This window comes from Gorilla gorilla, chromosome 9 (genome assembly GCF_029281585.2).
Source record: "Gorilla gorilla gorilla isolate KB3781 chromosome 9, NHGRI_mGorGor1-v2.1_pri, whole genome shotgun sequence".
In the NCBI taxonomy this organism is placed as follows: Eukaryota; Metazoa; Chordata; class Mammalia; order Primates; family Hominidae; genus Gorilla; species Gorilla gorilla.
In genome coordinates this window covers 119,435,288-119,461,647 of record NC_073233.2, presented here as the reverse complement: position 1 = coordinate 119,461,647, position 26,360 = coordinate 119,435,288, and the positions used below count along the sequence as shown (strand labels likewise).

The window sequence follows — 26,360 nt, the reverse complement described above, 5'->3', positions numbered from 1 at the left end:
GGCTTGCAGTTTCCTAGACCTTATTTGACACTTCTGTCTTCAGTTTGCTATCCACCATTAGGTGTGTCTTACTACAAGTTCAGAAGTAATGTGGGCATAACATGCTTAACAAATTAGAAAAAGAATCATATTGAATAATTTTAGAACTGGAAGTCACCTTAGATCACACAACCTATTTGCGTTCTCACAGGGGAGGGATGGGAAACTGTGGAGGAAAGGAATCTCCGGATTCACTTCTGTGGGGTGGCTCACACGGCTCCCTGTAGCCTGCAAGGAAATGACAAAGGTGGGGTTTGGGGTCCTGGGCCTGAGCCTGGGGCTTGGGTACTGATTGACAGCTTTACTAATGATTTATTTTTATCTTGGGTCAGAGGCTTTTAGATGCTCTCAACTCCAACATCATGGCAAACCCCCGTGTGCTGAGCTTAGATGGAAGGTGTGCTGCAAGTAATATGTTACCAACCATTCCAGTACCTGTGTTTGCAGATGCTGTTCCTTAAAGAATTTCAAACTAAGAAAAGTTGCAAATACAGGAGGTGGAGGCTGCAGTGAGCCAAGATCGCATGACCCTGCACTCCAGCCTAGGGAACAGAGCGAGACTCTGTCTCAAAAAACAAACAAACAAACACACAAACAGGAATGCTTGTCGAGTGAAGAGACCCAAGTGGTTGTCTGATACATACATTTTATCTGTCACGTGTGTCACAGTGGAAAAAAAGGTTGGGAAATACGGTTTTAAATGGTTGTCTTAGTCCATTTCCTGTTGCTTGTAACAGAATACCTAAAACTGGGTAATTTATAAAGAAACAAAATGTATTTCTTATAGTTCTGGAGGCTGAGAAGTCCAAGGTTGAGGGGCTGCATGTGGGAGCGTCTTTTTGCTGGTGGAGATTCTCTATAGAGTCCTGAGGCAGCGCAGGGCGTAACACGGTGAGGGGCCTGAGGGTGCTAGCTCAGGTCTCTGTTCCTCTTCTTATAAAGCCACAAGTCCTACTCCTGTGAAAACCCATTAATCCAGGAATGGCTTGATCCACTCATGAGGGCAAAGCCCTCATGACCCAATCATCTCTTAAAGACCCCACCTCTCAATACTGCCACATTGGGGAATAAGTTTCTACATGAGGTTTTTTTTGTCTTTTTTTCTTGGTTGGTTTGTTTTTGAAACAGGATGTCACTTGTCACTCCGGCTGGAGTGCAGTGGCATGATGAGAGCTCACTGCAACCTTGACCTCTGGGCTCAAGTAGACCTTTCACCTCAGCTCCTGCATAGCTGGGACAATAGGCATGCACTACCACACCCAGCTAATTTTCTTATTTTTTGTAGAGACAGGTCTCGCTATGTTGCCCAGCCTGGTCTCGAACTCCCGGGCTCAAGCAATCCTCCTGCCTCAGCCTCCCAAAGTGCTGGGATTACAGGCATGAGCCAACATGCCTGGCCAATGTGAGTTTTGAAGGGGGCAAACATTCAAATCATAGCAATTATGAAACAAACTTACTAAATTTCCATATGATACTAGCTTAATGAATAAGCTCAAGCTCAACGGGAACATAGCAAACCCTTAACATTTAGCAAATATTTGTTACATAAGTGAAGTGCAATTATTAGAGATAGAAATGGAGTTGGGTAAACTCAGGCTAGTAAACCTGAGGAGGAAAAAGAAAGTGAATAATTAAAATGCAGGGTAAGACTGGCTGTGTACAAACACAGAAGAGATCTGTAGGTCCCAGAAGAGACAACACATTAATGAAAAAAGGGAAGGGAAGATGCTGAGGGTCTGTTCTGATTACAACCTTACTCCCTTTATAGATTAACAGTGGGTCCTCAGTTCAAGCATGAGTGACATAAAGTAAGTTGTTAGCACAATTCACCAGCATCTGTTTACTTGTTACTATGCTTCCTTCTTGGGAGGCATTCCAAGTTACAATGACTCAGTTACCTCCTCCACCTAGGGGGACTGTGAAAAACAAACTTTTAAGCTGAAATATTCAAACTATTTGACATCAGTCTGAAAAGATGCATTGTTCATCCATTCAATAGATACTGATTGCCTACCCTGCAAGGTGCTGCCATGGGTTGCAGGACATATGATGCTGACCGGCAGATAGGATTCCTACTAGCGAAGCTTGCAGTGTAATAAGGGCCAGAGTTGTGGGGCACAGTGCAGGATACAGGGCAGATGATAGAGCGAGGCTGTCTGAAGCAAGAATGGAACCTTGGGCATTTTAGAGCAGTGAATCAGTCCTTCAGGACCATGTGCTCAGTTTTTGCTTGAAATGTAACCACAAAACACACTTCCCAAAACAGGGAGTTTTGTTTCCTAGTATATTCAGTTCTGCAGTAGGGCAGATAATTTGGCAGGGATTCCAATCCACTACATTCGATACTGCTTTGACCCAGACTAGTTAACTCTAGAAGTTGGGGCTCCATATGTGAAGCAAAGTTGCCGAGCTATTAAAAAATAAGACATATGAGGAAAGGTTAAAATATGAGATTATGAAGCTGATTGAGGGAAATTGCTGGTGATTTAAATAATGGCTTTCAGACCTCCAATGTGTATATGATTGATGCTGGGCTGAGAAACTTTTCTCTGAATTTGAGGCCAAACACAATTGAAACAATGAGGTCTGTCAACAAAAGGCAGAACTGTCATCATTATTAGTCATGTTATGTTGATGCTGCAGTAACAAACACGCAAACAGAACAACGTGTAGTATCAGGGATGGGAGTACATAAGCCTAGAAGCTGAGACTCAAATTTCATTTTTAGTTTCTTTAAAAAATATTTTTGTTTAGAGACAGGGTCTCATTCTGTTGCCCATGCAGGAGAGCAGTGGCGTGATCCTAGCTCACTGCAGCCTCAACCTCCTGGGCTCAAGCAATTCCCCCACCTCAGCCTCCTGAGTAGCTGGGACTGCAGGCGCATGCCACCATGCCCTGCTAATTTTTAAATTTTTTGTAGAGTCAGAGTCTCACTATTTTGCCCAGGAAGGTCTCGAACTCCTGAACTCAAGCTATCCTCCAACCTTGGTCTCCCAAGGTTCTGGGATTACAGGCATCAGCCATCGCGCCTGGCCTTATTTTTAGTTTTGCAAATAGTTAGATATTTCCAAGTTTGGATGTCAGGAGAAACAAAAAAAGGTCCCCTGTGGCCACATGCAGAGGAAGGGCTGTAGACACAGACTAACACTCTGTTTCCTGCTCTTTATTTGATTTTATTCTTTGAAAAAAACAGATATGAGAATTGCCGATGCGCAGGCCAGCCTGTGCTACCATATGTGGGCTTTGAAAAGATTCTGGATTTTCTGTCTGTGTGATAATATGTGCTGCTGTATAGAGCAAGGAAAACAGAACTTAGAGGTGGTTTTCCAAGCTCCACAGCCCATCTTTATCACTGCCAGGTAAAGCACTGTCCCTTAAAAGTTAGATACAACCAATCAAGTGACATTTATTGAGACTCTACTATGTGCCAGACCTGGGCAAGGTACCTTCTCATAAGGTCGAGCTGGATGACTGGCTGGGATAAAGGATACAGCCAAAACGTGGGGGTCCAACAGGAGGTTGTGGGGACCACATGCTCATCCACAGGACCTGATCTAAGCTTGTTCATAGACCTTCTGTGTATTTTCCTTATAGAAAATAAGAGAATTTTGCTTATCATTTCTTTTCCATTCTTGTCAGTTTCAGTTTTTTATATGTCCTAATAACCATATATTTCATTTTCCACCCATCCAGACTCCTTGCTCCTCCCCATTTGGTCTGGGGAGAACTCGTAAATGTCATTGGTCACAAATCCACTCTCCACGCTCACCAGAGTCACAAATCCACTTTCTGATGGGTTCACAGCCATGTTGTCGTAGTCACAAGACATGTCATCGGGAGTGGCTTCTCCTGAACACACTCGGAATGAAATATTCTTCAGGTCTGGCCGGGTCTCAGCTAAGTCAGCTTCGCTTTGTTTTCTTATGACATTGTAGACCTCTAGGTCCGGGCTGTTTCCCTGGGGAGGAGAGGGCCAGATGGTGTGTTGCTTCTTTGTGCTAGGGTCTGGCTGCTCCCATTTTCTAGGAAGAAAGAAAACCAGGGCTGAGTGTTTTAGACCAGGTCATTGAGAATACCCTTGTGCTTCCTGTTGAGACCAGAGGAAGCAGCCCTGGGCAGTCACCCAGCTGCATGTCTCGTCTATGTAACTTACAGGCCAGGGCTTCGGAGTGGGAGGGAACCAAACAGGGAGATGTTATGTTCAAAGTGATTGTGTATCTGTCATTCACTGCTGCCCAAGTGTGGGCAGGGTTATTATCCTGGGGTTCCCTAGAGTCCCTGGAGTGTCCAGGGATAGAACTGAATAGGGAAAAAATACCACATTGCAAAAAAAAAAAAAAAAAAAAAACAACAACACCTCAGCTGTGCACAGTGGCCCACGCCCTGTAATCCTAACAGTTTGGGAGGCAGTGGCCCACGCCTGTAATCCTAACACTTTGGGAGGCTGAGGCAGGTGGATCACCTGAGCCCAGGAGTTTGAGACCAGCCTGGGCAACATGTTAAAACCCCGTCCCTATAAAAGATACAAAAATTAACCAGGCATGGTGGTGCACACCTGTAGTCCCAGCTACTTGGGAGGCTGAGGTGGGAGGATAACCTGGGAGGTCAAGGCCGCAGTGAGCTGTGATGGTACCACTGCACTCCAGCTTGGGCGACAGAGTGAGACCCTGTCTCAAAAATTAAAATAAAATAAAATAAAATAAAACCAAAACAACAAAAAACACAACTCATCCATAAGTGAAATTTAGCATGTCCTTCCATTATGAATGTAAGAGATAAAACAGCAGGATTAATAATATCTTTGACTTGATCACTATTAGAAATTATAGATGTTTTCATATCACAGTTATAGATGCCTTGAAATATTTTACCCTCATCTCTACTTCAAAATTATAATAATTATACCCAGCACTAAATAAAGAAGCATTAATAAAGGAGTACATGTATTACTAATCACATATTCATTTTTGGAAATATTTTGCTAAACTATATAACAGTATGATTGCTTCCTTTGCAACCCAATGTATTTTATTTTATGCATTTAAAATATTGTACTGGGCCGAGTGTGGTGGCTCATGCCTGTAATCCTAGCACTTAGGGCAGCTGAGGTGGGCGGATCACCTGAGGTCAGGAGTTCAAGACCAGCCTGGCCAACATGGTGAAACCCATCTCTACTAAAAATACAAAATTAGCCAGGCATGGTGGTATGTGCCTGTAATCCCGCCTACTTGGGAGGCTGAGGCACGAGAATCACTTGAACCCGGGAGGCGGAGGTTGCAGTGAGCCGAGATTGCGCCATTGCACTCCAGCCTGGGTGACAGAGAAAGACTCTGTCTCAAATACATATATATATATATATTTTTTTAAATAAAATAATAAATAAAATAAAATATTATTCTGGAAGGAGTCCATAGGCCTCACCAGACTGCTGCAGGGAACAAAAAAGATTAAAAACCCTTGGGACAGACAGACACCCCAGCTTTAGAGTCACAATTCCCAAATCCTGGTGAAGTACAAAACAGACAATCAGGAAAGGAAATCAAGAACCAACTGAGTAGGCAGAGTAGGCAGCTGGAAAATATGCTTGTAATTTTTTGAACTAAATTCTACTTTTAGATTCAAAGGAAATAACTAATAAAATAATCCCAATAATAGGTAACATTTAAGTGCTTAGTATATACTTATTCTGCAAGTATTAACTGCCTTAATCCTTATAATAATCCTATAAGGAAGTTACAATTAACTGAAATAGATTTTACATTGGAATCTTACTAATTCATCTCAAATTGGTCTTTAAAGGGAGTCAAATCTTAAATTGGGCCTTAGTTTTCCTGTTGTAAATGGGAATACTAGACATCTTCTCCGTATACCATGATGATGGAGAATAAAAAGGTAACTGAGAAGAGCTTTCAGTACTAAAAAAAAAATAAAAATAAAATAAAATAGTGGCACACGATCCTGACCATATACAGAAATTGTTGATGCCACCTAGTGTAGTTATTTTATAGCACTCTATACTTGTGTACTGAATTAAAAGAAAAGTCAATTAAAAGGAATTTGGCTCTTTCAGTTTGAATTAAGTGGCTTAGTTTCAGATGTTTACCAGAATACTTTGCAGCAGTCATTTTTCATATGGCTCACTATTCATTCCTTCACTCAGTCCACAAACATTTTCAGAGTGAGGGCATACATTCATGAGAGCATTTTTGCTGGGTGACGTGTGAGTGCATGGGAGGTGAATAATGCAATTTCACCCTTCAAGTTGTTTTAAAATCTTCCACGTACAGACAGTAAAGCATGTAAAATCACTCTCTTAATCACAACTAAGCACAAATGCCTAGTACTTCTGAATGCCCTGGCCTGTCACAGAACCCACTCTCCAATCTGCAATGGTGATACTCTTGGTGCTGCCGTGGGTTTTAATGAAGTAAACAAGGCAATATCCAAATCTCAAAGAGAGCAGAAGATGCAAAGGTTTACACAATGAAGGTTTTACTTGCCTTCTTCTACAGATCCAAACCCAACATACAACTGTGGTGACCACAAGGAGGAGGAGAAGGGGAATGCCGGGGATTAGGATGTAGGCCAGATTCAAGGCAGCTTCTGAAAAGAAAGAAAGCACATCATCGGCATTGGCTGTTTTTTGTTTTGTTTTTCTGTGCTTCAAACCAGGCTTAAAAAAAGCATAATCGTCAAAAACCACTTGTACCCCCAAATCTATTGAAATTAAAAAATTAAAAAACAAAACAAAGAAAAAGCCTAATCAACACAGAGTATTCCAAAGAGCTCATTCCTGAGTGATCAAGACACATCTAGCCAGTTAGCAAAGAGTCTTCTGGTTTCGATGGATGAGCATTTTCTACCTGTCCTATTATCCTAAGTGATAATGAAAATCAGTTTACATTTTTAGGTCTTCCAAATATCAGAAGGGCACTTTTGTTAATTAAGCTTTTTGTTTTTTTTTTTTTTTCAGAGAAAAGAGAGTTCCTCTTTTCTTGTCCCTCCCTTAGTAAAGCAGGGGCCGCTGGGGCAGTGTTGATGATTTTTCCTCCAAGGACAGTCACGGAGTTCCCACGATGGGATGGGGGAAAGAGAGGGAAAAAGAAGCAAGCCAGAAGTTTCAGTGTCATTACCAGGAAAGAGGTCACAGGAAGCAAGTAAATTACAGTGTAAAACCTTTCCGACATTTCTAAGACCAATTAGATTCAGTTGGGTCCATGAGCCATGACTGTGAAGAGCACTTAGAGGCTTACTTTTCTGAACTTTCTAGTCCTTTAAGACTTAGAACCAAAGATGTTCCCCTCAAGTGGCTTTGGGAGGAATCAAGGATTGGAGGCTAACCCTCTTCCTACTCCCACTGACCCAAGCTTCCTGACTATCCAGAGGCTGTTGGCTTTTTTTCTGTGAGATTGCAAACCTGACCACCACTAAAACCCCTAAACCCTCAAAACCCACTTTAAATACCACCATAATAACAATGAGCAATAGAAATGCCACCCACCTTTGCAGAGCACTTTGTACTTTTTTCACATATATGTTATATAATAAAGAATCTGATAGGCCTTTGTCCCTGGTTCCTGGGAGAGAGGCTCTAAATCCTTGGACTCTCCCAAGTAATAGGAGTGAATTTTTTACTCATGAGCCCCTCAGACCATAAGAGAGTTTATAAGGAGATGATTCAGGATGGGGGCTGGCCATGCCAGAAAGACCAACCATGTGGTGATAGGGTTGGGGCTTTGAGCCTAGTGATAGCAGCCTGACCTCTTTTGGAGACTGCTATGCATTGATACCCCCAATAAAACCTCTGGACGCGAAAGCTCTGTGGAGCTTCCTGGTTGGTGAACACACTGATGTGCCAGGATGCTAATGCATCCTGATTCCATGGGGTGGGGGATGACACGGAAACTCCTCCCAGACGTCCTGCTATGTGTCTTTTCATTTGGCTGATCCCGATTTGTATCCCATACAATCAATCTAGTCATAAATATACTATTTTCCTGAGTTCTGTAGGTTGTTCTATTGAATTATCAAACCTAAGAGGTGGGGGTCATGGGCACTCCTGGATTTGTAGCCAATTGGTCAGAAATGCAGGTGGCCTGGGGACCCCTAAACTTGCAGTCAATGTCTGAAGTGAGGGCAGTCTTGGTATTAGTTGTGCTCATGAGCTGGAGTGTGTGCCAGCTCTGGAATTTAGTGTCAGAAATGAACTGCACTATTGCAATATCCTATTTCATTTTATGGACACAATTGTGCTCTCAGGTAGGTAAGAAAAATATTATTACTTCCATTATGCAAACAATTAAACTGAAGCACAGAGAAGTAAAGTGGTTTTTAAAAGTTGCCCAGTGACAAAAACTCAGATGTCCTTATTGAACTTCAGGGCGAGAGTGAGTTTGAAATCCATTAGCACTCCAATGTGTCATCCTATTTTCTTTTACCTTTTATGATTTAACATTTTAAATGTTTTTGTCTATTTCTTCTCTTTGTTTTGCAGATGAATATTAATCATAGATGTTATGCATCACAGCTTGGGTCTTTCTGCTCTTATTTCTCTACATTTTCTCTCTCAGTCCTCACTCCACCTTACCCCACATGACCTCTGAGTGGCTCCCAAGGCTCCGTCTTCATGCAAATTTTTCACCTGCTGTCTGATTTCCCCAGTCATCTTAGGATAGTTCCATCTGCATATTTCATTGATGAAACCTAGCATTTAGTACAGCTTTTGCAAAGCCACACATGCCCTGTCTAGTTCTATTTTTAGGTAGCTGTGGGAAAGAACAAAGTAGGGAATTCAACCATGGGTAATTTGTAATCAAGGGAGCCTGATTATTCATCTTTCCCAGGAGAGTTTTGTACATACCTCTACTTTCTTTAAATGTTTTTTTGGCATCTTCTTCCTGTGTTTCTTCTGGAAGTACAGGTGTTGTCAGCTCTGTTTCCTCACCTGGAGAGAGACACATGGACTTGTGAACTTGAAGAAAGGCATAATTCAGGTATTCTTTGAGGTCCTACCATGTTCAAATTGGGATGCAAAAAAGCTGTAGAAATTTTGCCAGCACCATCTATAAACGTAGAAAAGTAAAGGGTTGAATTTGCTGCACTAGAGGTTTAAATTATCTTTGTCTTTTTGGTGAGACCCTTGCTGTCAAGAATCCAGTACTAAAACAATCAAGAAGCAGCTGACATCAAGGTACATAAAATACCAAGGTGTCAAGGGGAAGGGCCAAGGACTCACTTCTAGGACCATAAATAACAGTTTGGCTCATTTTTTTTGGTCTCATTAGATTAAATTATTCCTTTGATATTGTCAATGATGACAAGTAACACCCCAAACAAAATTTGTAACTGTTGCTTTTCAGCTGTGAGAACACTAGAAAATGAGATGACTAAACTAGCTGTCATGGCTGGGTGTGGTGTATACCTGTCCCAAATGCCTGAGTTAATACCAGTAGTTTTTCTGTTGAATAATCAGGTCCAAAGGACATAGGGCTTTAAACCTGTGAAGAGGGGCTATGAAACAGCCCCAGTTAACCCAAATCTGAAGTGACAGGCTTACCTTCAGCTTCTCTAGAAGGAACTGCTGGTTTCTCTGTAGTAGAAACAAAAACAAAAATAATAAGTAAGTTTTTATGGCATCTGAATGAAATCAACCACAGCCTCATGGCATCCATTTATTTGCTGATTCAGTCCTCCGATAAACTTTATTTGTTGTTATCAGATATCAGGAACTGGGCTAGTAAATCAAAATAATTGCTTTTGCACAAAGACTAACCTTCCCCAGCTTTATTTCGGTGCTTTTTTGTTTTTAAAAAAGTATTTAAAAACCTTTAAATATGATAATTTCCAAATATACAAAAAAGTAGAAAAGCTGGTATAATGTACCCTGTGTATTGTCATGCAGCTTCAACTCCTATCAATGTATAGCTCATCTAGTTTCAACAATAATCCCTACTCCTGGCCTGGATTATTTTAAAGCAGTCTAAGACATTTTTTCAGTTCATAATGGGGATGTTTTAGAGGGCAACAAACACTGATCTCCAAGTAGTGAAAGTGGTTTAAGGGCTCAGTAGACCACTGGCCAGCACCAAGGCAGAGGCTGGTGATCTAGAGCTCTGAGCTTTTGTCCATATTTCAAAGTGTCTTGAGAATATCAGGTTGTACAGATAATTGACATCAAATGTTTTTGCTTTTGACTGGGAGTGTGTCCACCTGTTGTATTGGCAATGAGTCTCTTATGCCAATCAGATGCTCTGGTGTTCGTAGGGACAGGGTCTTTAAGGGAAAGACCTTAAAAATCACAGTCCTAAGGCCAGGATGTCAAGCCCATTCTGAAGTTTCACTCAGAAAGGACAAAAACTTTTAGTCATCTTCCCATAAGTGTGTGTGTGTGTGTGTGTGTGTATAGGTGATGTAAATCCATTTATTAAAAAAAACCCAGTTATACAATGTCTACTATATGAGAAACTGTTCTAAGTGTTTTTTTTTTTTTTTTTTTTAATGTGAGAGAGTCTTGCTCTGTCACCCAGGCTGGAGTTCAGAGGCACAGTCTTGGCTCACTGCAACCTCCGCCTCCCGGGTTCAAGCGATTCTCCTGCCTCAGCCTCTGAAGTAGCTGGGATTACAGGCATGCGCCACCATGCCTGGGTAATTTTGTACTTTTATTTTTAGTAGAGATGGGGTTTCACCACGTTGGTCAGGCTGGTCTCAAACTCCTGACCTCAAGTGATCCACCAGCTTCAGCTTCCCAAAATGCTGGGATTACAGGCGTGAGCCACTGTGCCTGGGCTGTTCTAAGTGTTTTATAAAATCAAACTCAATTAATCCTGATAACAGCCTTATTATTATTGTTGTTTATTTATTTATTTATTTATTTATTTATTTATTTTTGAGATGGAGTCTCGGTCTGTCGCCCAGGCTAGAGTGCAGTGGCGCGATCTCGGCTCACTGCAAGCTCCGCCTCCTGGGTTCCCGCCATTCTCCTGCCTCAGCCTCCCGAGTAGCTGGGATTACAGGTGCCCGCCACCACGCCCGGTTAATTTTTTGTATTTTTTAGTAGAGACGGGGTTTCACAGTGTTAGCCAGGATGGGAGGTGGCCTTACTATTATTCTGGTTTTGTACATGAGGAAACCAAGATTCAGGGAGATTAAGTAACTTGCCCAAATCTCACAGCTGATAAGTAGCTGTAAAGGAATTTCAACCAAATACATTCTAATGAAAATTAAAATAGTAAAGAGACACAACTGTGCTAGGTAGCGGAGATAAAACAGCAAACGAGAAAGAATCTCAGCCCTCTAAGAAGCTTATATTCTACAGGATAGCCATAAAATCTGGAAATACAGGAAAATATTAATGAACATTGATTTTGTGATATTACACTGGAATACGTAATAACATGATCTATTCAACACATGATCTATTCATACTGTTGTCCCTCCATACTTCAATCCACAGTGCACAGTTAAACATGGCACATCATTGCAGCATTTCCATCAATCCCTGCACGTGCATCTGTGTTGCCTCATGATTTGTTTCTGATATTCACTGAGTATGCCTGTGCCTTTAGCACACCCCAGAAGTAAGCAAGTGTTCAGCTATGGCTAGCATGCTGCCTACTCTACATGATTATTTTCTCAAATCTAGTTTTATATATTATCATTCACCCAGTTCCTTGCCACTCTGACATAATGGGATGATGCGCCCTCCTGCTGGAACCACAGGAGTGAGCTTCCCCAGCCCATCAAGTGGTTAAACAGGTAAGTTTCCAGACTTCATGCCAATCATGTAGTGAAGGGGACAGCCTTATAAATAGGTAGTTAAAGTACTATGTGGGTGAGGTGCTACGATCCTTATAGGAGAGACACCAAACCTAGCTTTGAGGGGCTCTGGAAGGCTTTCCAAAGGAAGTTTTTTTTTAACTTCTTATTTTGAAATATTTCAGATTTATGAAAATTTGCAAGAATGGTACAAAGAATTATCCCATATCCTTCACCTTATCATTTAATCACATTTCATTTACTTAATTATTCTCCCTCTTTCTTATCTCTCCTCTTTCTATCTTTGTATCACATACACATGTTTATGTGTGTGTGCATACATGCATATATATATATATACACACACACACACACACACACACACACACATAACATTTTTCCTGCAAACAAGTTGCCAGCATGGTGCCCCTTTACTCCTAAAGATTTTTGTCCATATTTACAAAGGGAAAGGGGCCTTTTCATGTATAACCACAGTACAATGATCAAAAGCAAGAAATTAACATTGATGTAATACTATTTTCTAATCTACTGATCTTATTCAGATTCTACCAATTTTCCTAATAATGCCATTTATAGGAAATCATCACATCATGTTCAGGATCCAACCCAGGATCACCAGTTGCACTTAGCTGTTAGGAGAGAAGGTGTTGTCTAATCTGAAGCCAAAGGGTGAGAATGAGTTGGCTGGGAAAGGGGTGTTTCAAGCACAGGAAACAGAAATTAAGAGCTCTTGGGGAATTCCATTTGGTACAAAGGTGTTGGAATAGGATGAGGAGAGGAGTTAGAGTGGTGAGAATTGAGCTGGACAGGTCGGCAAGGGTCTGGTTGTGCCGATCCTCTTCTGGCATGCTAAGGTGTGTAAACTATTCTGGGCATGGGTGGCCAAAAACAGGCAGTGTGTTAGTTTTTCTCCATGTGCCCACCTCCCTCTGTTGGATCCATTCTCTGTCCTCTGTGCCTTGGGAGGTTGAGGTCTATAAACTGTTTCAATGGGGCTTCCTTGTTCCCTTGTTCTTTGGTCTCTGATTGGACTTAGCCAATGAGAGGCAAAGGCAGAAGGTCAGAGGATAGAAGGAAAGAGAAGTCTCAGTATTTATTCCCCATGCCCCCATCCCACGTCAGCATGGTTTGATAGTAGCTGCATTTTGTGGTAATAGCTCCTGTTGGGCGGGTCCTCTTTCATGACCCCAAGCTTTTCCCGGGTTCTGCTAAAACCATTCCCTCCTTTTATTCCTTCAGGCCTGGACGTAACAGTTCCCCATTGTAGCTAGTCCCTGGATATTTTACCATCTCTTGCTCTTTGCCTACACCTCAGCAAATGTCCCTTTTATTACACTTTCCTCATTAAACCCTTTGTGTATGCCATCTTTTTCTTGCCAGGACTTAGTGTGACTAATATAGGCAATAACAAAAGTAATGAAGAATATGATTTTTTTCTAAGAAGGTGCCAAGTCCAAAATAAAAGGATATTAAAGCAAATTTCAAAATCTCACATTTCAAAAACTGTTAAAGGAAGTGCAAAAATTTAAACCATGGAGCTATTAATAATAGAATATAATTAACAAAAGTGATGGAAAGCCAGTATGTAACAAGTGCCTTGCTTTCACTGCTTTATAAAGGTGACTTGCTAAGTCAGTCTAGGTCTTTGCAATCTCCCCGCCTGAGACAACGCTGTATGGTGGGGAGGGCCAGGTCACTGGAGAGAAGAATTCATCCGAGAGGACAAAGAGAGAGAAAAACATCTTTTAGCAGCAAAAATTGCCACCAAACCATAGTCCAGTTCAAACAATTTTAAAATGACAGGATTACTTAGTCCCAAACTAGATATAACAAGTCACTCTACTCCTATCAAGAAAGAATGCAGAATTGGGGCTAAGCAGTTGGCTTTAGGGAAGTGAGAAACTTCAAGGGCAGATTAAGAATCAGTTCAAATTCAAATCTGTCAGTTATATTGGAGAAGTCTGGGAAACCCAAGTATAGTGAAACTACAAGCTTGTAGCCAGTTCAAAACCCTAACAGATCTGGAAGCAAATGTAAGTTGAATTTGCAAGGCATTAAATACAGGGTGGTCTGAGAGTTTAAATCTGCTCATCAAATTACCTGCTATCTCTGCCCAGTGAAAGTGCAGTTGGTGTACTTTATCATTTACGTATGTATCGTGCTTCCTTAAAACCCCAGAAAATAATCTCACTGGGCTGTTAGAAGACTTGTAGGAGCAATGGCCAGCTTATTCTAAGCCCCTACAGCCAACCTCACATGTGGAAAGAGTAATAATTTGTGGCTGTCCACTTAAAGGGCTTATTTCCTGATGTTCTCGTAAGACTTGCTTTATCACACATAAATTAGACCTTTTCTTTTTCTCATCCCTTCTCTTAACATCTGATAACCTTTCCTTTGCTAGGATTACTCCTCGGTGAGGAATTGTCATTACATTGCCCTTTACAAGAATTCTTAAGGTTTTATGTTGCTGGCATTTGCAACAAGCTTTCTCAGAGACCACATGACAAATTCTTGGTACTAGCAGCGGCTCATGAAATGAGAGAAGTTGAGAATTCAGCCGCATAGCTTGGGAGAGGATTCATTACCATCAGAATATTTGCAAATGAAATTGTTCTTCATGTTGCACCGGTCATCATTCCACTGGAACATGTAGGGGCCTCCGATGCCAGCGGGTGCCGATGGCTGATGGTACATGACCACGCAGACCTCGCTGCCGCAGGACGGCTCATCCACATACCAGTTCCTGTAGGGAAGGGATCAGCAGTAGAGGCAACTGGAGAAGGATCCCCTGAGACTTCAAAGCCTTTGTTTTCCCGTCAAGTCTCACTGAGCCATAAACATAAGATTCTGCCTCAGAACATGATACAGAGAGAGGTAGGAATTAAAGTACTGCCAGTAAGCAGAACCACACGCATTCTCATATGGACATCACAATCAATCATCTGACATTTGCCACAATCTCTTTGCAGGGAGGAACATGCCACCATATGATGTCTGTAAAGTAATTATGAGAAAAAGCAGCCAGCAGGGCTAGTCTGGACGATCTTATTTCTTTCTTGCTTTTTGCTAATTGGGTTTGTTTGTCTTTTTTTAGATCTCAGATGCACTGAGAAGAGACATGGCTTATCTCATCCAGAGCTTGCCCTGCTCTCATCTCTCCATGCTTTTCAACAGCCACCAACTGCCTTTTCAGCCCTGGGAAGTAGGTAAGAAATTCAAGCACATGAGCAAGACATTCCAAAACATAGAGGCTGTCAAAACAGGTGAAAGGGTGGGGACAAAAGCAGGAGGACCATTTGGTCTTTTTCAGTTTTTAAGTTGTTTCCACTTGATAAGGCTGATAAGCCCCTCAGCCTCTACCTCCAGATGTCTTGTCTTTGTCTCCCTAGCCCCCTAGAGGGGTGCATTAGCAACCTTACACTACTATCCAGTGGCACTTGAAACTAAATGGTGCTGCCACCCAGTTGGATATGTGGGTGCCAGGTTAAAGCCTTGGATCTTATGGAGCGTTTACATCTGTGAGTACCCACCCCATGTGCTGACTCAGGGCTGGGCTTTGTAACCTCCCTGGTTAGTTGCCTGAGCTGTTTCCTTCTAGGGCTCAGATCTTGCTCTGATGCTCAGAGCAGGCAATGCTGCTCTGCTTAGCTCTTGTCAGAGCCCTCTTCAGGAAAGAGACAGCTAAGAGACAGCTCTCCCTGTAGCGCCACAGTAAGGCTCTGCTTAAGTCCTGTATTGTTGTCTACTAAAAGGAACATCCTTTGCTGCACTCACTGGATTGAATTTCCTGGAAAATAGCTTAGCTTACAATAAACACTCCTTGGATACTATGCCTGGACAGCTGGGGGCACCTCATTAGTTATCTCCAGTCCAGATTCCAGCCCTGTTGGGCCTCCTACCCTGACTTGCCTTGTTCCCCTCCCCACTGGCCTTATGGCTTTACATTATTTTGTCTTATAGGTTGAATATTATGTCTGGCGTATAATTTCTGTACTTGAGCCAATTTTCAGACCCAGAACTCGCTGATAGAGAGGCCAGGTTTCCGGTAAGAAGGACCTTGCAACACCATGGCAGGTGCACATGGTAATAACTTCCCGTTTTTCCCTAAAGGGATCCATGGCTATTTCCTCCAGTAACCATACAGTGGGGAAGAGGGAATATCCAAATATTACAAGGGCTGTTGGACACAGGGTGCAAGTTGACATTAATAATCAGACTTAAAGTGTCATCAAAGCTACCCATTAGAATGGGAGCATACTGGGGACAGGTATTAAGTAGAGGTCTGGCCCAGGATCAGCTCATAGTGGCACCCAGCTAGTCATCATTCCCAGTCCCCAAATATATGAATTGAACAGACATATTTGTTAGTTGGTACAGTTCCACATTGGTTCCTTGGCCTATGATGGGCAGGTTGAGCTGCGTCGTCTCTTGGTCTACTTACCTGTGGGGCAAGAGCTATCACGGTGGAGAATGTCAAGTGGGGAAGCCTTTGAAACTGCACTCCTCCCCACCCCTGCCATGATAATAAATCAACAACAATATCTTAACCAGGGAAAGATGGCAGGAAGTAGTGTCACCCTTAAAGACCCAAAGAATCCAAGAGTGGTGTTCCCCATTGCATCTCTAGTTAATTCACTAGTCTTGACTCCTGAAAACACCAGGCAGATCCTGAAGGTGATAACAGAGTAGCACAAACTCAACCAAGTGGAAGCCCGATTGTGGCTGCCTGTGCCATATGTGGTGTCTTTGCTAAAGCAGGTTAACATGCCCTTGGGTACCTAGTATGCAGATCCGGTGAACACATTGTTTTCCTTCTGTATCAGAAAGATAATCTGAAACAGTTTGTTGGGATGGACAATAGTATATACTTATGGTATTGACTCAAGGCTATATTAATTTTTACCGTCCTCTGTCATAATATGGTGTAAAGAGATCTGGATTTCCTAGACATCTTGCAGAAAATCACACTGACCTACTATATGGCTGACATCATGCTAATTGGAACAGATGAGCAAGAAGTGTTAGTACACTGGATGCCTTGGTAAGACTTATGTACTCCAGAGGGTTGGAGATAAATCTTATGAAGATTCAGGAGCCTACCACTTCAATAAAATGTGTGGGTGTCTAGTGATCTAGGGAATACCAGAACATCCCTTTCAAATTAAAGAACAAACTATTGCATCTTGCAGTAATTTGAAGAATGAAGCATAGCACATGGTAGGTCTCTTTGGGCTCTAGAGGCAGCATATTTCACACCTGGGAATATTGCTCTGGCCCATAAACCAGGTGACATGGAATACAGCCATTTTGAGTAGGAGTCACAGCAGAAAAGAACTCTGAAGTGGATCTAGGCTGTGTGCAAGCAGATTTGCCACTTGGGCCATATGATGCAGGAGCTCCTATTATTAGAGATGTCAGTGGTGGGAAAAATTATGCCATACAGTTTGTGACAAGCCTCAATGACAGAATCACATGCAGACCCATAGGAGTCTGAAGCAAGGCCATAACATCTGTAGCTGAAAATTAGTCACCTTTTGAGAAACAATTCCTGGCTGGCTACTAGGCAAGGAGCACCAGAGACCATGAAGCACAACCTGCCCATCATGAGCAAGGAACTGTCAGACACACCTAATCGGAGATTAGGCAAGCTTGGAATAGATCCGTTGTAAGATGGAAGAGGTACATCCAGGACCAAAGAGCACTGCATAAGCAGGTAAAGCAGACTTCCATGACATCTGCCACTGCTGGACCAGAGCCTCTTCCTTAGCTCACATCTGTGACTGCATGGAGGAATCCCTTGTGACTAGCTGATACAGGCAGCCTGAGCCTGGTTCAAGGGTAGGTCAGCTAAGTATGGGAGTACACAGTGAAATGGACAGCAGCTGCACTGCAGTTTCACTGAGGTGGCCTTGAAAGAGACCAGTAAGGGAACATCTTCCCAATGGCCAGAGCTTTAGTTGGTACATCTAGTTAACACTTTGTAAGGAAAGGGAAATTATTGGAGATTAGAATATATAAGAACTAGGGGTAAGGTAAATAGCATGCCCAGCTGATCAAGAGTCTAAATGGAAATAGACTGGAAGATTGTGGACTAGGAAGTTTTGGATAGAGGGATGTGACTATACATGGAAGAGTGAACATAAAATATGCAACTCTTTCCATCAGATATTAAAGACCACCAGGAAACATCTACTTAGAAGAGGCACTGAACAAGCAGGGAGACAAAATAACTCAGCTAGGTAATGCCAGCCAGCCTGTTATCAGCCACCCCGGTGCTAGTACAATAGATACTAATAGGTAGTGGCAGAGATGAAGGCTATGGATGGCCTCAACAGATTGGCTCTCATTCACTAGGGCTAATCTAGCTATTGCTACTGCCGAATGTTCAACTTCCAGCAACAGAAACCAATGCTAAGTCTCTGACACAGCACCAACACTTGAGGACACCAACGTGGCACTTGGTGGCAAGTTGACTACATGGGACTTCTGGAAGAGGCAATAACTCACGTGCCCTTTATACAGTCCTGTGTTTCCAAGAATAAGAATACATGGGTTTGGGAGCTGAGGGGTGGAAGCAGGAGTAGCCTCATTTTAGAATCACTGGCAGTGACCCACTTAGGAATTTGTGCTTCTTGTCTCTGCAACACTGGGATCTGGAAGTTTAGAGGTCCTGGTTCCCACAGGGGACTGTCAGAAGATACAAGAATCTTACTAAACGATGAGTTATCACTGTCATTTGGACACTCTGGAATCTTTGTGTCCAGGGACCAGCAGAGAAAAAGAGAAGACATTGTTTTGGCAGGAGGTAAGTGGCCCTAACCATCAGGAGGAGATAGGCCTGCTGTTATGTATTATGGGCAAGGAGTTATCTATTCGGGTACCTCTTGGAATTTGCTTGCCCAATTTTGATGGTCAATAGAAAAGTGCACTAACTCTAGCATGATAAGGGCAAGGCGACTAGAACCCCAGATTCTTCAGATATGAGGATGTGGATCATGCCACAAGGTCAACCGTTGAGACCAGCAGACGGTAAGGGAATCTGGACTGGCTAATAGAGTAGGGAGGTCAATAAGTACCATCTGTGGCCCTGGGACCAGCTGCACTGATGGGAAGTGTAGTTCATCCTACTAACCCTCCTTTCTAAAGTTTCTCCCAGGAAGACAGGCTCATGAGAATCCTGGAGGAGCTACTCCCAGAACTTATATGAAGATGTGCACCTGATCAGTGTAATGGGTGGACTAAGATAGATGCTGATGTGCTGCCTTAAATGTGATAGGTAAAAATATATATATATATATTTGTTAAATTTTGGGGGGGGTACATAGTAGGTATATGTTAAAGAATATATTTTAAAATCTTCATTCTTTTGATGAGTTTAGACCTTTCCCCATATGATTGTTTACCATTAGATTTTTTATTTTATAAACGGTCTGCTCAGGTCTTTTGTCTCTTTATATTTTGGGGTCTTAGTATTTTATTGACATATAAACTCTTTATCATAAAAAGATATTAACTCTTTGTTGGATTTGTTACACGCATTCTCTTAGTCTCATGTCTGTCTTTTAATTTTGATATTTTTTAAATGTTTGTCTACGTCATTGCATTTCTTAGGGAGGGATGATGGCAATGTCATGTTTCCAGGGTGGGGGATGAGTGAGTCTTGATGCTGTGGGTTTAGCAGGGCCCTACACACTGCAGGCTTCCTGAGGTCCCCACTTTTGGCCAATCCACAGAGTTAGATCTTGGCTCTGATTTCTTGCCCATTATTACAATTCCCTGTGGACTGGAGTCCTATCCTGAGTCATAGCCCTTTGGATCTTCAGTCTCTCCATGAGGTTCTGGTCCAAAAGGCCAGAGAGCCAGAACAACTGGCTTCAAGCATTATATGCTGTTGAAACAAGGCTGCTGGGCTGCACTCACCTGAACAGAGTTCCTTGGACATCAGTTGGGCCCAAATCAAGGCTAAGTTCACCACCCGCACTGCTTAGGTCAGCAGCTATTCTGGTGCTACTTTCCCTTCAGAGATCTGCCTGGTTGGTCTTCTCTTCCCCACTGATCTGGCACTGTGGATCCAGCCTGCCTCTTTTTTGAGTTATGTCAAGTGAGTCAGCAGCTGTGGGTTCCACACACTTACCTAAATTGTGATATGCTACCATCAGTCCAAGCATAAAGGTCCTGGCAGGCTGTGCTATTGCTTTGTTTCTCCTCACGCCTCCTGAGCCCAATCCAGAAGTCACCATCAGATGGCAAGAGGTTTTCAATGAACTTTTCTACCAGTTTCTGTTCATCTTCAGACTCGATGCTGACTAGCTGGCCTCCATCCCTCCTGCAGGCTTCTTTGGCTTCCTCAAAGTTCAGTCTTCGAGAAGTATCATGGAAGTAAATGACTTTATAACAAGGCCTCTGTGTCCCTCCCCGGCAGACTGGCTGCCCTAGAGAAAAAAGAAGCCAATCTATTTCAGTGTCTCAAAAAGTATACTGGGGCAGGGATACGTGGAGGCATCCAAAGGAAGGTATCCCTGGGTAGGAATTTTGGTTACACATCAGTAGACTGTTATCATGTCAGTTGGGGTTCTCAGAGCAAATTAATACTCCTTCCAGCATGGAGATGTAGTGATTTAAACTCTGATGCCTATATTGTGTAGGGACATCATGTTTTGTTTGTTCCATTACAGAATCTTAAAAAGCAAATGTTTTATTTTGACTGTCCTTTAGAAGAGAAGTAGATGAAGATTTATGGTTTCACTGAAAGGCCCACAAATAACACTTTCATTAGGGAGTCTCAGGGGATAATGTGGCTTAAAGGGGGTGTCTCTGGTGGTTCCTTAAGGTAAGAGAGGCTTCCTGAAGTCAGGCATGGGCTCCTCTGTTCTGGAACCCTCTGCCTGTGCAGCAGGACTGAGAATTTGCCCAGTCTCTGGTGTAAGCAGAAGCTAAGAGCATCAGATCCACGGGGTTTTCTGCTACTGACAGTCAGCCCTCTGACCTAAAGACAACAGTTAAGGTTTACTGAACTCCTACTATGTGCCATAAACTATGGTAAGGGCTTAACATTTACTTACATACTTTATCTCATGTAACCCTCATAATAGTCCCCTGATGCAGATACTGTTTATGGCTTATTTTACAAATGAGAAAACTGGAGCTCAGGGAAGTTAAGTAATTTGGCCAAGATCACACAGTGATCATCAGCATCACCGGAGTTAGAGCCCAGATCTAATTACAAAATCATGCTGGTACCAGTGAACTAAATTGCTAGCTCCCCGCTGCACCCCAGGCTCATGTTTTACGGGGAGCCTATGTAATGTGTCTTATCAGACTGTCCCCTGAAGGGCTGAAGATCATCTCAAACAGATGGGATTTTACTGAGGAGCCAATAACAAATCGCTCACAGTACACACTGCTCTAGCTTGCGTCTGTGTGACTGAAGCCTTGCTGCAATGGAGACACTAGCCTTATCACTCCTTTCATTCAATCAACATTTATTGAGTGTACACTCTGTGCCTGGCACTGTGCGAGGTGCTGGGAATACAGGAACAAAAGCTACTTCCTAACCCACAGGAGCACGCAGCATATGTTTCCGGATTCAAATGTTCAAAGTGAAAACCACGTATCAACACGGGGAGTAGTCCCCCTGCAAAGAGAAAGCCAAATTGTGGGCTGTGGGTGCGAACTGCTGTCACAGTGCCGGGGGTAAAATATTTTGGTTTGGGAACCTCCTCCCAGAACTTCTGGAATGTTCTTGTTTTCCCAACTTGTTTTACAGCTGCGCAGGGAGCCAGATAGCATTCATTATTCCCAACACTGGCCAGCATATAGGGCAAGGGGCCACAGACAGATAGAACTATATGATTAGTGCTAAATGAGAAAGAGCACATACAGATTATCCAAAAAGCTCCAGTGAGTCTTCATTTTCTATTTCTTCTCTCATTGCTTTCATAAAGGAATTCTCAATGAGCAACAAGTTATAAGAGTTCCACATCTTCTCCCTTTTCCTGTCATTATTTGGCTATTGCTGATAATAGAGAAACTCTAATTAGACTGGTCCAGCAGCACATTAGGAGGGTTCAAAAGCCAGACCTGCTTACAAGAAGGTATTCAGAGAGGCTGAGGCAGGGATGCCCCCGGGAAGGGGGCTGGGCCAGCCACGCTTTTGCGATTCCTCAAAGCTGGCTCCAAATTGGGCAGCAGAGGAGGGGCAAATGAGCCCCCAGGAACTTATCCAACCTGGCCACCGGCATAACATAAGTTGGAGGTGAATTTCCTGACAACCCCCACTTTCCATGTTGGATTGTCAAGGGAAACATAACACCTTAAGCGAGTTTCCTGTATGGTCCAGCCTGGCCACACATCCCAAGTCTGCGGGTGAGTGCCAGAGACCGTCAGAGCTGGAAGGAGGCCCGCGGGCCGGTCTGGTTCTCCTGCCTTCAGGAAGTGTCCTCTTCTCATTTGCAGGAAGGCGAAGGGTGGGAGGGCCTTCTGTTCCCCGCGACCAAGGACGGAGCCCACGCAGCCCTAACCCAAGCAGCTCAATTCAGCTTCCCACCTCTTTTGCCGCCCCGCGCCCCGCCCCCATCCTGAAACCAACTTTACATTCTTTAAATTAGTTTCGCAAGCCAGGATGCCAGAGTAGAGGAGGTTCCCAGTCTCCTCTGTCCCGTTTGGTCAAGCTGTTGGCACCCACAAAAGGGATCTGAGAAAAGGGCACGGATGTTCTCCCCCCGACATGCAGAACAACTGAAAGAGGCCAGAAGCCAGAGCACTGTACCTCCTCTGAGGTCCAAATCCGAGGCTGCAGTGACACAACAGGAGGAAGGAAGCAGAGAGTCATTCCCCGGAGTCAGGCGGGGCTCGTCCCACACTAACTGGAGTTCTTTCCCGATCTCTAAGCGCTCTCATACCAGGCGCTCGACCCAGCCATCCAACCCCCCAGAAGAGACAAGGAGTAACAGGCAGGGTTCCCACGGTACCGCGGATCCAGCACCCCTACCCCGCTGTCTCTGCGGCCGCCTCCCGGAGCGGGCGGTAGGCGGGGGCCAGCTGGCAAGCCTGCCCCGCGGGGGTGGTCCCAAGGACTGACTCGATGCGTGTAAAGGAGCGGGCCGAAGGGGCACCCACTGGGGCAGGTTTGCCCACTGCCCCATCTCTCCTACATTCTCCAACCCACCCCCATAACTCTGGACTGGGAACGGGCTTCGAGCGTTCCAGGACGCGCAGGGAACTGCGCAGCTCCGGGAACTGGCGTGGGTCTCAGACGCCGTGCGACTGCCCCCAGAACGCAAGAGACTCCGAAGGGCTGCGTCTGGGAGTGGGGCATGGGACGGCCTTCTAGTCCCATGCGTGGCGACCCAGAAGAGGGTCAGCAGCAGCTGGGGTGCAGTGAGCCCACCCCGGCACCAGCCCCCGCCCCAGCGCGCGCACTCACCACTCAGCAGGCGACCCGTCGCGGCCCTCAGCCCCACCAGCAGCACCGCCAGCAGCACGGCCTGTAGCGCGGTTCCCGGCCTCATGGCCCGACTCGGGTGCGCCCCCAGACACTCGGGCGCTACGGCGGTGGAGCGGGCTGGCGGGCGGCGGCGTGCGCGACAACTGCAACCGCGGCAGCAGCATCTCCAGAGCACCGACGGACCGCACGGGAGGCGGGGGGAGGGCGCGGAGTCAGTTGGTCGCCCCTCCGCCCCCTGGGACGTCACTGCGAGGAGGGCAGCCCGGCTGGCTGGCCCGCCCCCGACAGCCTCCTCCAGCGAGGTTGGCGCCAGACACTCGGCCAGCCAGAGGGGGGCGAGTCGCAGAGGGGGACCAGCTCCCTGTCCCCCTCTGAGCTTCCCTGGGAGATCCCGCGTTTGCCCGAGGCGCTGGGCGGAGGAATACTCCAGTCGGGCTCCTAGGCAATCTGATAACGAGCACAGTGTGCCTAAAACTAGCACCACATCTCACCCCTCCTCTCCAGCTGACCTTAGCCAAGTTCGCCAGCTGTGCGGGTGCACCTGGAGAGAGAGGCGATGCGTGGACTCCTACCTGGGGCTCAGCAGGCCGCAGTCCCAGCACGAAGGGCGACGCCTGAGCAGGGAATGGTCGATGCAGAGAACAAACACTCACGCAGGCAGTGTGCCCACCGGCCAGGAAAGTTATGGGACACCGCGCGGATGGCGTCCAAAGAACTTGGCTGAGTTGGAGCCCTCCCGACTGAAAGGAGAGCGACTTCTACCAGAAGCCAAAAGATATCCCAGATCCCTGGAAGGAAATGATTCTGTTTTTTGCAGGGAACAGGTTGGGAGGTGGGGGTCATAGTTAGGGAGTTCAGCTTTGGCCCCTCGCCCCGCAGGAAAGAATGAAACTATTATCTCAGGAAAAGCTTTCCTAACCTAGCCCTCAATGTGTGCTTCCTCTTGTAAACTCCCAAAGTAGGTGTGTTTCACTTTGGTTTCGTAAACAAAATGCTTTTAAATATAGTCAAGCAATAGAGTGAGCCATCTGTCCAAAGATTAAGGCACTAAGTAGCAGAAGGTGAATCTGACTTTCTGCCTTTTCTGCCACACCATGCTGCTGTGAAGCATAGCAGAAGCCCCATCTGGGCCACGACCTCTGGATTTTGGTTCCAGCTTGCTGCTTCTTACGTACTCTTTCTGCTTTTGAAAACAGCCAAGAAAGCAGTGATGCTTCTAAGGCCTCTAGCCACTGCAATTCTAGACAAACAGCCTGAATACAGGCTGGGGGTGAGAGGGGAGTGGGATGAATTTCAGTATCAGCTGAGACTATGGGGGAGCTCTGCTGCGGCACGTAACAGCGGTTGTGGCAGGATGAGGCCTGACCTTTATGGCAAGATCATTTATAGACCTTCCTTCTGTCCCAGTTAGAATACGTCAATGTCACATCCAACACACATTCTTCTTAGAAATTCTTGGTTATCAAAACAACCTGAGAGAACTGTTATGGTGAAAAGAAGCACTTGAGTTGGCATTTGAGGGTCTGTTTCAGATTCTGCTCTTCTTCATTTAATGTCTGTGTGGCCTTTGGCAAGTCCGTTTGTCTAAGTTTCACTTAACTGTTGGTAACATTAACAGTTGCCTTAAGAGTTTAGTGAGTGTTTGATAAGGCAAATATATATGTAAATGTTCAGATATCTAGGCACTTAATGTCAATTGAAAAGGATTTATTTCTAATATTATAACATCTGCTACAACTTTAAAAAGCTGTTACTTGGGTCCACATAATTAAATCATGTCCCGACTTCTCGCTTTGATACCCTGGACCTTGGTTCAGATGGATTTTGTTAGGGTATACAGTCAACCAAACCTGGTAGATTACAATAACGGCCCCGATTCTCCACACCTCCCTGTACCCATATCCTTTACCGTATGACTGTGTAGTTTCTCTTACTAAAGAGGCAGAGTATATTTCCCCACACCTTGACTTTGTGTTTGACCATGTGATTGACTTGTTTGGCTAACAGAATGAGTCAGTTCTGAGCTTAGACCAGAAAGGCCTCATATTTCTTTTTCTTCTCTGCCACTCTCTGAGAGGAACATACCTTAGATATCCCACTGGTCTATGTGTATCCCTAAGAGGATGACAAATGGAGCAGAGCTACCTCAGGCAATTGACAAACTTGCAGTAAGAGACAGAGCTGCTCTAGGTGCTGTAGCTTGAAGCAGAGCTCTCTGGCTAAGCTTAGGTCAGCCAAACTAGATCACACAAAACTGCAGATGTGTGAGCAGTAATAAATGTTGTTTTAGACCCCTTTGTTATGCAGCATTGTTGCAGCAATAGCTAACCATTACACTTGGCAATGTAGGGAGGTATCACTAGGGGAAGGCTAGTTGCCAAGAAAGTCCACAAAGTAGAATTTTTCTTGGTAAAATTACCTTGGTCCAGGGTCCAATTCCTAGTTTAACATGCTCAAACCCAATCTAAGAGACTAATATATTTACACACTGAGAAATAGAATTGTCAGGTAAACTAATGCTTGCATTGGCCTGTTGAACACATATTCTCCCTCTGGGCAAAAAAGATTTATCAGCATGGAATCAGAATGAAAGGAATTAGTTATATGATTTAATAGTTTAGGCTTTGATAGCCTGCTGTGTCCATCTTCACAACGAAGACCTACCTGCCAGGCAGACAGATACATCAACCAGACAGGATACCTTTTATTCTTGCTGGTGCTAGGATGGGGCTGCCAATTTATAACTTTCAAAATTTTCCTTTCCTAGGCCTGACTACCTTCCTTTTGTTCCAAACATTTTTCTTCAAATAGTGTTGTGCCAGAATCTTGTCATTGTCCCCTAATATCCATTCTCCACTTCTTTTGGCTATAGAATCCCTGAATTTTAATTAGACAGAAGCCCCCTCCCCATTTTCTAAAGACAATTTCCAGCCTCCCTTGCAGCCTGATGTGTCCTTGTGATTACGCTCTGACCAGTGGGCCACCCAGTCTTCTGTTGGCACAGTGGATGGGGGCTGTGTCTTATGAAAGCTATGTCCAAGAGTTCCAAGTGGAGGCCAGTAGTGATGGAAATGGTGGTCCTAAATAGAGCTGCAAACTC

General features: G+C 44.3%; 1 protein-coding gene across 3 annotated transcripts; it reads right to left on the bottom strand.

Moving 5' to 3' along the window:
• Positions 1–668: 668 nt before the first annotated feature.
• On the bottom strand, positions 669–23,869 carry LAYN (layilin). Of its 3 annotated transcripts, XM_004052106.5 has the most exons (8): positions 23,240–23,480; positions 22,583–22,606; positions 19,949–20,246; positions 14,400–14,557; positions 9,596–9,628; positions 8,900–8,983; positions 6,540–6,642; positions 669–4,061 (listed from the first exon to the last, which is right to left on the bottom strand). In XM_004052106.5, the coding sequence occupies exons 1-8, from the start codon at positions 23,322–23,324 to the stop codon at positions 3,698–3,700; spliced, it is 1,149 nt and encodes a 382-aa protein (XP_004052154.5). In that variant the 5' UTR covers positions 23,325–23,480; the 3' UTR covers positions 669–3,697. The 3 variants fall into 3 exon arrangements, with proteins under 3 accessions (XP_004052154.5, XP_004052153.5, XP_063549581.1); XM_004052105.5 differs by lacking the exon at positions 22,583–22,606 and having other exon boundaries at positions 23,240–23,869; XM_063693511.1 differs by lacking the exons at positions 14,400–14,557; positions 22,583–22,606; positions 23,240–23,480.
• Positions 23,870–26,360: the final 2,491 nt, after the last annotated feature.

Bases quoted from the DNA above. Each gene is read 5' to 3' on its own strand.
- LAYN (XM_004052106.5), bottom strand. From the start codon at position 23,324: ATGAGGCCGGGAACCGCGCTACAGGCCGTGCTGCTGGCGGTGCTGCTG. The intron at 14,558-19,948 runs GTAAGTGTGTGG...CCTTCCCTACAG, and splicing joins GGTAGCATATCACAATTTAG to GAACTGGTATGTGGATGAGC. The intron at 6,643-8,899 runs GTATGTACAAAA...CTTTCTTTTCAG, and splicing joins AACATTTAAAGAAAGTAGAG to AAGCTGCCTTGAATCTGGCC.